The sequence below is a fragment of the Chiloscyllium plagiosum genome, unplaced genomic scaffold (assembly GCF_037043375.1).
Source record: "Chiloscyllium plagiosum isolate Xiang-an unplaced genomic scaffold, Cpla_swu_hap1 HiC_scaffold_7, whole genome shotgun sequence".
NCBI classification, from domain to species: domain Eukaryota; kingdom Metazoa; phylum Chordata; class Chondrichthyes; order Orectolobiformes; family Hemiscylliidae; genus Chiloscyllium; species Chiloscyllium plagiosum.
Genome location: NW_028270145.1, coordinates 76,090,944 through 76,103,070, shown reverse-complemented (window position 1 = coordinate 76,103,070; position 12,127 = coordinate 76,090,944). Strand labels below are relative to the sequence as shown.

Below are 12,127 nucleotides of genomic sequence, written 5' to 3'. Positions count from 1 at the left end.
TGTATTTGGAAAGGCAAGGACTAATTCTGGATAGTCAGCATGCCTTTGTGCATGTCTCATGAACTTGTTTGAGTTTTTTAAAGAAGTAATAAAGAGGATTGATGAGGGCTAGCAGTGGATGTGATCTATATGGATTTCCATAAGGTGTTCGACAAGGTTCCCCATTGGAGACTGGTTAGCAAGATTAGATCTCATGGAATACAGAGAAAAAGCTAGCCATTTGGTTACAGACCTAGCTCAAAGGTAGAAGATAGAGGGTGGTGGTGGATAGTTGATTCTCAGACTGGAGGCCTCTGACCAGTGCAGTGCCCACTACTTTTCTTCATTTATATAAATGATTTGTATATGAAATAGGAGGTAGAGTTAGTACGTTTGCAGATGACACCAAAATTTGAGGTGTAGTGGATAGCAAAGAAGGTTACCTCAGAGTACAATGGAATCTTGATCCAATGGGCTGAGGAGTGGCAGATGGCGTTTAATTTAAATAAATGTGAGATGCTGCACTTTGGTAAAGCAAATCAGAGCAGGATTCATACAGTTAATGGTAAGGTCCTAGGGAGTGTTGCTGAACAAAGAGACCTTGGAGTGCAGTTCCTTAAAATTGGAGTTGCAGGTAGATGAGATAATGAAGAAGGTGTTTGGTACACTTTCCTTTATTGGTTAGTGCATTGAGTAGAGAAGTTGGGAGATCACATTGCGGCTCTGCAGGACATTGGGTAGGCCATGTTTAGAATATTACATGCAATTCTGGTCTCTTTCCTATCGAAAAGATGTTGTGAAACATGGAAGGGTTTAGAAAATATTTACAAGGATGTTACCAGGGTTGGAGGATTTGAGCTATGGGGAGAGGCTGAATATGCTGGGGCTATTGTTCCTGGAGCATCGGAGGCTGAGGGGTGATCTTAGAGGTATATAAAGTCATGAGGGACATGGATTGGGTGGAAGAGCCCAGAACTAGACAGTATGGGTTTAGAGTGCGAGGTGAAAGACTTAAAGGGACCTAAGGGGCAACCATTTCATGTAGAGGTGTGTGCATGTATGGAATGAGCTGCCAGAGAAATTGGTGGAGTCTGGCACAATTACAGTATTTAAAAGGCATCTGGATTGATACATGAATCGGAAGGGTTTAGACGGATATGGGCCAAGTGCTGAATACATTATGTTGGGATATTTGATCAGCATGGAAGAGTTGAACCGAAGGGTCTGTTTCCGTGCTATATATCTCTACAGCTCTATCTGTATTTTACATCAACAAAAAAGAAGAGGAAATGTGTGTATAGCTAATTTCGCATTCTGCACTATAATGTGAAATGTATTTTATATATAGTTATTTAAAGAATACACATGTAAACCTCAAGACTAGAAGAATAGATCTGAGATGTATTATAATGACCTGTAACTATAATTTGGAATATAAATCTTCACTGGTCCTCATAACGTATTCTGTTCATTATGCTTTAAAACTAAGCCAATGAAGAATGTTGGATAACATTAATCAATGGAAAAGATGGATTTAATGATGTTTAATGTAATTAATTCTAGTGATATTGAAGATAGCATAGTTATTAGACTACACATGCATAATATGTGTCAGGGATGTTTGCATTTCAAACACTTTCTTTCAAGTAAATTTACAAAAGAATGAACATAGTTCCAGTAATAATATTAAAATTATTATGGCAAGTGATTTGTTATTACTCAAATCCACAGAAACAATCATCTTTTAAATTATAGGTTTGTAAGCACAGAAGGAGGTAATACAAGCCATTGTGCTCACTCTTTGAAAGAACTATCCAATTAATCTCACTCTTCTGTTTATTCTACTTGACTTTAATAGCCCTGGAACTCTTTTGGCAAAGTTGTATGCTCGCAATAATTCTTAACAAATGAAATAATTGTATAAATGAATGCAAAGATTCCTCCAATGATATGCTGTACAAAATACTTGATTGATGGTTACCACAATATTAGAAATCTTCCTGTCAACCTTTTGTTGCATTCATTTCACTTTCCACAGATATAATGGTAACTGGCTCTTTAAATTGGTCATGGCAAAATTATATTTTACCACTGTGAGGCACAACAGCATGAGGCTGTGTGTTCAATGAGAATTGATTTTCAGTCAGTCCAGTGGATTTAGGCTTCACTGGCTAGTCAACCTATATTGCCCATTCTTAATTGCCCTTGGAAAGATAATGTTGAGCTGCCCTCTAATGCTGTCAGAGAGGGAGTTTGAAGATTTAACCAGTGACAGTGAAGGAATGGTGATATATATTCAAGTCAGGATGGTGCTTGATTTGGACGGAGAATTGTATGTGGTAATGCTCCTTCGATGTCTGCTTCTAGTTGAGGGTTTAGAAGTGCTGTGTTAGGAACCTGAGTGAATTTCTGCAGTGTATCTTGTAACTGGTACTCAATACTACTACTGTGCATTGGGAGTGGAGGGAGTGAATCTTTGTGAATGTGGTGCTCGTCAAATGGGCTGCTTTGCCTTGGATGCTGTTAAGGTTTTGAGTGTATTGCAGCTATACTCATACAGGCAAATGGGGAGTAGTCCATCAAACTCTTGACTTGTGCCTTGTAAGATGATGGACAGTTCTGAAGAGTTCAGAGGTCATTTACACACTAACGAAGCCTATGACCTACTCTAGTCGCACTATTGATATAGCTCATCCAATTAAGTTTATAATTAACAGTAAACCCCAGAATATTGATAGTGGGTGATTTAGCGATAGTAATGCCATTGAATATCCAAGGGTGATGACTCAATTCTGTCTTGTTGAAGATGGTCATTGCCTGGCACTTCTGAACCATGAATGTGACTTGCCACTTGTCAGCATAAACCTAAATGCTGCCAGGGTCTTGCTGCATTTGAACATGGACTGCTTCAGTGTATGAGGAGTTGCAAATGGTGCTGAACATTTGTGCAATCATCAGTGACCATCTCCACTTCTGACTTTATGATGGAGGATAGGTCATTGATGAAGCAGCTGAAGATGATTGAGATTAGGAGACTACCCTGAGGAACTCCTGGAGAGATATCCTGGAGCTAAGATTTCTGACCCCCAACAACTGCAATCATTTTCCTTTGTGCCCAGTATGACATCAACCAGTATCATTCTGTTTTCATTCTGACTTTTTTGATTCCAGTTTTGATGCCACACACAGTCAAATGCAGCCATGATAACAAGGGCAGTCTTTCTCACCTCACCTTCTAGTTTCGTTGTTTTATTGTTGATTAAACCAAGGCTGTGATGAGGTCAGGAGCTGAGTGGCCCTGGCAGAACCTAAACTGAACATTAGAGAACAAGTTATTGCTGAGTAAGTACTGATGATAGCACTATTGATGACTATCCATCACTTTACTGATGATCAAGAGTGGATTGATGGGGCAGTAATTGGCTGGATTGGTCTTGTTCTTTTTTTTGTCCACAGAACATCCTTGGCTAATTTTTCACATTGTCAGGTAAATGTCTGTATTGAAGGTGTACTAAAGGCACAGCCAAGTTCCAGTGCCTTCATTAATTTGTTGATTATCAAATTGGTTGAAAACTGGCATTGATGAAGCTGGGACCCTCTGAAGTAGAATCGTCCATTTGACGCCTCTGGTTGAAACGTGTTGCTTGTGCATCAGTCTTCTCTTTTGCGCTGACGTGCTGTCTCCCCCATTTTTGAGGATGAGGACATTTCTGGAACCTCCTCTTCCAGTGAATTGTTTAATTGCTCACCCCATTCAGGATTTCAGAGCTCAAATCAGATCCATTGCTTGCTTACTTCTGTCTATTACTTGCTTCTCATGCTGAATGGCATGGAAGTAGTCCTGTTTTGTAGTTGTACCAGTTTGAATCCTGATTTTTTTTTTAGCATGTCTAATTCTTCATTGTACCTGAGCTGATCTCCTTGCTTGATGCTAATGGTAGAGTGGGAAATCATGCAATTGACTTTTGTGTTTGAGTGTTTGTCATTGTGTCTGTTGATAGCCTGCAGCACCTCATGCATGCTCAGTTTTGAGTTGCTAGCTCTACTCAAAGTTGAAACTTTATTGCTGGAACAGCACAGCAGGTCAGGCAGCATCCAGGGAACAGGAGATTCGACGTTTCGGGCACAGGCCCTTCTTCCTGAAGAAGGGCCTGTGCCCGAAACGTCGAATCTCCTGTTCCCTGGATGCTGCCTGACCTGCTGTGCTGTTCCAGCAATAAAGTTTCAACTTTGATCTCCAGCATCTGCAGACCTCACTTTCTCCTCGAAGAGCTCTACTCAAAACCTATCCTGTTTAACATAGTGGTACTCCCACTATGAGATGAAGAGTACTGTTAGAAACATAGGAAATATGAGCAAAAATTGGCCATTCATCCCTTTTGAGCCTGCTCCACCAATCATTATGATCATAGCTGATCATCCAACTCAATAACCTATTCCCACTTTTCCACCACAACTTCTGAACTCTCTAACCCTGAGTGCTATTTCCACTGTGAGGAAATCCCAGGTATGGTTCCCCATTTCTTATGGTTCCAGATGGAATATCCTAAACCGTTAAGCTCCCAGGTGAAGAGGGACAATCTAGCTCCACTTCTTTATTCATCCACCCCTTTGATTCATTACAGCAAGGATTTTTTTTTTTCAAAAATGGTTCCTGTCCTTGTGGATACATTTCTCCCAGACCCAAATTAATTTGTGTTTTATATGAGCAATTTAACAAGACATTCTTGGAAAAAAAAAGAATAAGTGAGTCTATTAATTCCTAAACATGAGAAGTGTTATTGACACAATATATACAGGTTATAAATTAGATGTGAGTCCAAAAAGATACAAGCTTATTAAAAAAAACTAAGGTGTACATATTAGGCTCCCATACGGTTGTGCAGAGTGAATGGTTGAAAGTTCTTGCCGTTGAAGTGAATGATAACAATAAGGCTGTCATTACTAATTGAATGGTCAATTGCACAATCTTTAAAAGATTAGATGAGATTCTGTCATTCTGTGATTTCTTTCAATTTTGGTTGAAATCCAGCAACCAGGGTGAGTCAGTGTTTTTTTAAATTCCTGTTTCCTTTTTAACTTATGTAGCACTTGGACTTATAGCACGATTTTATCTGCACCATGACTAACAAGGGGTTTTCTCATTGACTGTCACAGCACACTCAGAGCACATCAGACCCAAGCTGGTATACACAAGGTCTTTCAGACTGATTAGGACACTCCAGTAGATTTGAATCTTGTTTTTTAACATCAATATTTGTGTATTCCTCAAAGACAAAAACACAAAATGTGTCTGCAGTTTTTGAACATAATCCACAGGAGATGGCTTTCTCTTAAACAAGGAGTCATCGATTCCTCATTACTTTTGTAATCATGACAGGTCACAATCCAATCTGTTTAAAATTTCTTCATTACTTTTTTAGATGTTACATCCCATTGGTCCCACACAGAATTTAGTTTATGCCTACAGTTATTTTGTCTATGTAGCAGTTGTCTTTGAATTTTAGAAACACATTTTAGAATTAATGTCTAAAAATGTCTGTAGCACTTTGGGGTTTTGACCTGACATTCTAACAGTATCCTCAGTTTGTTTTTACATGGATTGTGTAATGGTCACTCCAATCCATTTTGCCATAAGCACATACAGCTGCAGCAAACAGATTGGTGGAGACATGGTCAAGTATGTTTCTCCTTCTTGATGATTCCTTCACTGACTGTCGAACTGCTGAATACACTTAGTGATGGACATTGAGCTCCCCCTCCCAGAGTACATTCTGTACTCTTAATATTATCCAGTCCTTACTCCAAGTCATGCTTAACATAGAGGAATACTGATTCATCAGCTGAGGAGTGGCAAAATCAGGGATGGGTTTTGACAAATCAGCAGAAGTTTCCTGGTCAGTATTTGACCTGATGTCATGAGACTTTGTGGGGTCTGCAATTGGTTTTAGGTATTCCCAGAGCAACTCCCTCCCACTGTTTACCATTGTTCCACCTTATCTGTTCTGTTGGTAGGACAGGACATATCCAGGGACAGTGATGTGGTTGTGGGTGTTTAGAAAACTTGGATTATAAAAGTGAATGCAAACTGAACGATTTTACAATAGTGAGTGAATTATGCCTGTAAGAACTGGTCCACGCATTCTAAATACTCTCATACCAATTCACCTGCCAACCGCGTTTCATCCAGGATTCCCATATGCAACTCAGAATGTTTTTTTTTGCATAATGTAGTACTTCACTCATCAATTTTAGTTCTGCTTGTCCCTTCAAGTTCAGTTATTGACTTGAGTGTAAATTCCATATTGAGTAAATCAATCCTCTCACTGTGAATTTCTCAGTTGGGAATTTGGCAAACATGCTGAAAAATTTACATTAACGTAAGGAACATCACTGACTGAAAAGAAAATGTTCCTCTGCAGCAAAATATGATGGCATGTTTTCAGTCAGTTCCTGGTGGTATTGATTCCTTTCATAGTTCTGCAGGGACATAAGCTGTGTCTTTCAACCATTTTCTGGATTAGTGGTGCTGGAAGAGCACAGCAGTTGAGGCAGCATCCAAGGAGCAGCGAAATCGATGTTTCGGGCAAAAGCCCTTCATCAGGAATAAAGGCAGAGAGCCTGAAGCATGGAGAGATAAGCTCGAGGAGGGTGGGGGTGGGGAGAAATTTTACCTTTTTACCTCTTTCAACCATTGACTATTCCTGAGTGATAATATACAACTGCATTTAATTGTTTACAGTTAGCATCATAGCATTTAACTAAATTCACAGAATGACTCCAGACTTAGAGAACTGTAAGAAACTTTTGTGGCATATAGTTGTTTATGAAGATAGAGCCAAATTTCACCTGATATCACTCTTGGGAAGCACCTCAGGATATTTCCCTGCATTAAAGATGTTAATGATGTTCTGAAATTATGTTGAGGGGACCATTCTCAAAATTTCTCTCCAGCTTTTCTATTTGCTCTTTTTTTAAATGATTATTTTTCTTTGAAAAGCTGCTTTGCTATATTGAATTTCCCTCAATGCACAGGAGAGCATGTGACTTACAATGTGCTATTCCACAAAATCCATACTCATACTGATTTACCAGTTGATGGGAGATATACTTCTGGGTGGAACAGGTCCTGAAACCTTGTCTAAGATATTGATAAGGAGCACTTTTCTGAGAGCCAGTCAGATTTTACAAACGGAGTTGTTTAATTACAAAGTAGTTTTCTTTTAAAATGGCCTTGCTTCTGTTAGATTCAATTCATCACCATGAGGATAGTTGAAAAGCAAGTAAAATCTAATGTTTGTTATCAATGTAGAACTTTAAAAAAACAAGCAGTTGTAAAATGCAAGAGAACATCCAAGTGTCTGTAAATTTGAACAACCAAGAATGAAAATTATGATAATCACCACTGCAACAAACTTGTAGTGCTTGTGTTTTTCACATTTTGAATAGCATGATATGATTATGAAATTTTGATTGTGAAACCTCTTATTTCTGCCTTTTTAGGAGATAGGAGGTGCAAGCCCTCCACAAAGAAACTGGAAAGGAATTGCGATTGCACTGCTCGTGATCCTTGCTGTGTGCTCTCTCATCACCATCTCGGTCATCCTCTTAACTCCAGGTAAACAACATTTCCACTTATAATATCAGACCAGATAAAGGTAGTCAATGGATAATTTACCTCTTTCAATCCCACAAATAATGAGGGAACCTTTAAGAGAGGGAAAAAAGAAAGGAATGTTTATGGATGCAGTACTCGTCTTCGACATATTAGTACTAGAAAGGGGTTACACTTACAAAAGTACTTGATATGTAATATGATGTATGTCTAAGGAAGAGCTGAACTGACCCAGAAAGTCACTTTTCTAATGTTTTGATATGTACATAGTATGTAACAGCACCTATCCTTATAATGTTTTCACAGTTGCCCTTCTGGGGAATCCCTGCTTTGATGCTCTTACAGACTGTATTTGTTGCAGTCCACTAAGGCTACACCATTAGTTCTGCCATATCACTCATTTCATTTCACTACATTTTCACAATTTCTCCAACAAACCATGCATTGTTTTTCAACATCACATACAAATAAGTCTCACCAGATTTAGTATGTGGTTGATCATGTTGGTTAAACACAGGTGAAGTGCTGGAGGGCTGGAGAGTTGCTAATGTTGTCCTGCTGTACAAAAAGGGCAGGAGGGATATTCCTGGTAACTACAGACCAGTGAGTCTGATGTCAATATTGGGAAAGTTGCTGGAGAAGGTACTGAGGGATAGGATCAATTTATATTTGGAAGAGAATGGGTTTATCAGTGATAGGGAACATGGTTTTGTGCAGGGGAGATCATGCCATACCAACTTACTAGATTTCTTTGAGGAAGCCACCCAGTTGATAGATGAAGGAAGGGCTGTAGATATCATACACATGGATTTTAGTAAGGCATTTGATAAGATTCCCCATGGTAAATTAATGGAGAAAGTGAAGTCACATGGTGTGCAAGGTGCTCTAGCTAGGTGGATAAAGACCTGGTTGAGTAACAGGAGGCAGTGAGCAGTAGTTGAAGGGAGTTTCTTGAAATGGATAAATGGTGTTCCACAGGGATTAGTGCTGGGGCAATGTTGTTTGTGATATACATAAATGATCTGGAAGAGGGCATTGGTGGTCTGATCAGTAAGTGAACAGATGACACAAAGGTTGGAGGAGTAGCAGAAAGTATAGGGACTGTCAAAGAATACAGGAGAATATAGATAGACTGGAGAGTTGGGCAGAGAAGTGGCAGATGGAGTCCAATCTGGGCAAATGTGAGGTGATGCATTTTGGAAGGTATAATTCCAGAGTGAACTATACTGTAATTGGAAGAGCCTTGGGAAACGTTGATGAGCAGAGAGGTCTGGGAGTTCAGGCCCATTGTACCCTGAAGGTGGCTGCACAAGTGGGTAGAGTGATCAAGAAGGCATATGGTAATCCTGCCTTCATCAGATGGGATATTGAGTATAAGAGCTGGCAGGTCATGTTAAAATTATACAAAACTGGTTCAGCTGCATTTAAAATACTGTATACAGTTCTGGTCACCACATTACCAAAATGATGTGGATGCTTTGGAAAGCTTGCATAGAAGATTTACGAGGATGTTGCCTGGTATGGAAGGTGCTAGATATGAAGAGAGGTTGAGTAGGTGAGGATTGTTTTCATTAGAGAAAAGGAGATTATTGGGGGACCTAATTGAGGTTGACAAAATCATGAAGGGTGTAGACAGGATGGATAGAGATAAGCTTTTTCCCAGGATGAGGGATTCAGTAATGAGAGGTCACACATTCAAGGTGAGAGGAAAAAAGTTTAGGGGGACACATGCGGAAAATACTTTACACAGAGGGTGGTAGGTGTCTGGAGCATGTTTCCAGAGAGTTAGTAGAGGCAGGCACGGTAGGTTCATTTCAGGTGTGTCTGGACAGATGCATGAGTAGGTGGGGAGCAAAGGGATACAGATCCTTAGGAATTAGGCGATAGGTTTAGACAGTGGATTTGGATCAGCACAGGCTTGGAGGGCCAAAGGGTCTGTTCCTGGCCTGTAAATTTCTTTGTTCTTTGTTCTATCTGGTGGTAGCGCAGTCATAATAGCTTTACCAGAACAATTACAAATTATGTGATGTGTTTGTATTTGGCTTTTAACAGTCCCAGAAATGAAAAGTAACTTGCGAACAAATGGAATATGTTCCACCAGATTTGTGTGTACCTGATCAATCAACAGTCCTAACAACTGAAAGAAAATTTGAAGTAATCCTCAATAGAAAGCTTCATTAAAACTAAATTGTTTTTAAAAGGCTAATTTTGGTTGGCACCTGCTCAACCCAATTGAACAGAGCTTTCTTTGGCCAAGCATAGCTGCACCCTGATTCAAGCTCATCTTTGTCAAGTATTGTGTTATTTGCAGATGTCCTCACTTAAAAGTTAAAACCTATTAATAACAGCTAAGACTATCTATTTCAATATTGAGGCTTGGGCTGATATGCAGCAAGTAACATTTGCACCACACAAATGCCAGGCTTTGACCATCACTAATAACTGACAATCTAACCACTGCCCCTTGACATTCAATGGTGTTACCTGGGGGTAATCATTGATCAGAAACTCATTTGGACTCACCATATAAATGCAGTGGCTACAAGAGCAGATCTGAGGCTAGGAATACTGCGGCAAGTAACATACATCCTGACTCCCAAAGCCTGTCCACCATCGACAAGGAATGAATCAGGAGTGTGATGGAATACTCCCCACTTGGATGAATGAGCGCAGTCCCAGCAACACTCAAGAAGATTGACACCATCCAGGACAAAGCAGCCTGCTTGATTGGCACTACATCCACAAGCATCCACTCCCTCCAATTGTCAGTAGCAGCAGTGTGTACTGTCTGCAAGATGCACTGCAGAAATTCCCCAAAGATGCTCAGACAGCACCTTCCAAATGCACAACCACTTCCCCTAAAATGTCAAGAGCAGCAGATAGATGGGAATACCACCAATTTCAAATTCCCCTCTTAGCCACTCACCATCCTGACTTGGAAATAGATCAGCATTCTTTCACTGTCGCTGGGTCAAAATCCTGGAGTTCCTTCCCTAATGGCATATTGGGTGGATTGCCGTGGTTTCAGGAGGCAGCTCACCACCACTTTCTTAAGGACAATTAGGAATGCGCAACATATGCTGGTCAGCCAGCAACACCCACTTCCCGCAAATGAATGAAAAGAATTGTTGCTGTATTCCTATTAAGTGCAGATGTCACTCAACCTTGGACTTTAAATAATTACATAAATAATCAGGTCTTTCGCCCAGAGTAATCAGGGAGATAGGACTAAAATGAAGTTACTGGCAAAAACTATTGTTGCATTGCTGTGGGCAGGTCAGACCTGTGGATGCACTGATTATCACAGACCTATGTTCAAATCACATATCAACTGCAGGGGAACTTATAGTCCATTAATTACATTTAAAAACTGTAATTGGTGATGATACTATGGGTTTAAGACATGTATTTTGACCTGGCTATTTTTGATGTGAGGTTTTAAGATAGAAGAGGAAAGCTGTCTAAACGTGTGAGGTGTTGGTGCTTTTTTAAAATAGGAACAGTAAAAGCAGCCTAAATGGGTGGGGTAAAGCTCCTGCAAAGCCAGGATTTTTATATGTAGTTTTTCAGTAGCAGCTGCTGGGATATTGAAGCTGGATATAGAAGTTGTTTTTCCTCTCCATTACAGCTAAAAGCTCGGGTTCTCTTCCTACTACTGGAATTATATGTGAGAATGTATTTATGGGATGTTACTTTATTAGGCAGTTACTGCTTAGTGGTTAATTTATTATTCTTTTAAGTTGTCCATTAGAGTTAAGTTAGTCCACTTACTTGGCTTTTTGCTGTATTTTGACTATAGTCATAGAGTCATAGAGATATACAGCATGGAAACAGACCATTCGGTCCAACTTGTCCATGCCAACCAGATATTATAACCTCATCTAGTTCCATTTGCCAGCAGCCAGCCCATATGCCCCTAAACTCTTCCTTTTCATATACCCATGCAGATGCCTTTTAAATGCTACAATCGTACCAGTATCCATCGCTTCCTCTGGCAGCTCATTCCATACATGCATCACCGCCAGTGTGAAACATTTGCCCCTTAGGTCCCTTTTAAATTTTTCCCCTTTCACCCTAAACCTTTGTCCTCTTCCCCCATCTCAGGGAAAATACCTTGTCTATTTATCCTATCACACCCCTCATGATTTTATAAACCTCTATAAGGTCACCCCTCAGCCTCCGACGCTCCAGGTAAAACAGCCCTAGCCTATTCAATCTCTACGTATAGCTCAAATCCTCCAGCCCTGGCAACATCCTTGTAAATCTTTTCTGAACGCCTTCAACTTTCACAACATCCTTCAGATATGAAGGAGACCAGAATTGTATGCAGTATTCCAAAAGTGGCCTAATCAATGTCCTGTACAGCCGCAACATGACCTCCCAACTCTTAAACCCAATACTCTGACAACTAAAGACAAGCATACCAAATGCCTTCTTCACTATCCTACCTATCTGTGATTGTATTTTAAAGGAGCTATGAACCTGCACTCCAAGGTCTCTTTGTTCAGCAACACTCTCCAGGACCTTCCCATT

At 40.0% G+C, this 12,127-nt stretch overlaps 1 protein-coding gene across 2 annotated transcripts in view; it reads left to right on the top strand.

Moving 5' to 3' along the window:
* dpp10 (dipeptidyl-peptidase 10 (non-functional)) overlaps window positions 1-12,127 on the top strand; it is a 1,734,026-nt gene that overhangs the window by 966,662 nt on the left and 755,237 nt on the right. For both annotated transcript variants that reach the window (XM_087989191.1, XM_087989192.1), the window contains exon 2: window positions 7,483-7,597. In XM_087989191.1, coding sequence (XP_087845317.1) covers window positions 7,483-7,597 — 115 coding nt within the window. The remainder of the gene's footprint in view (window positions 1-7,482; window positions 7,598-12,127) is intronic.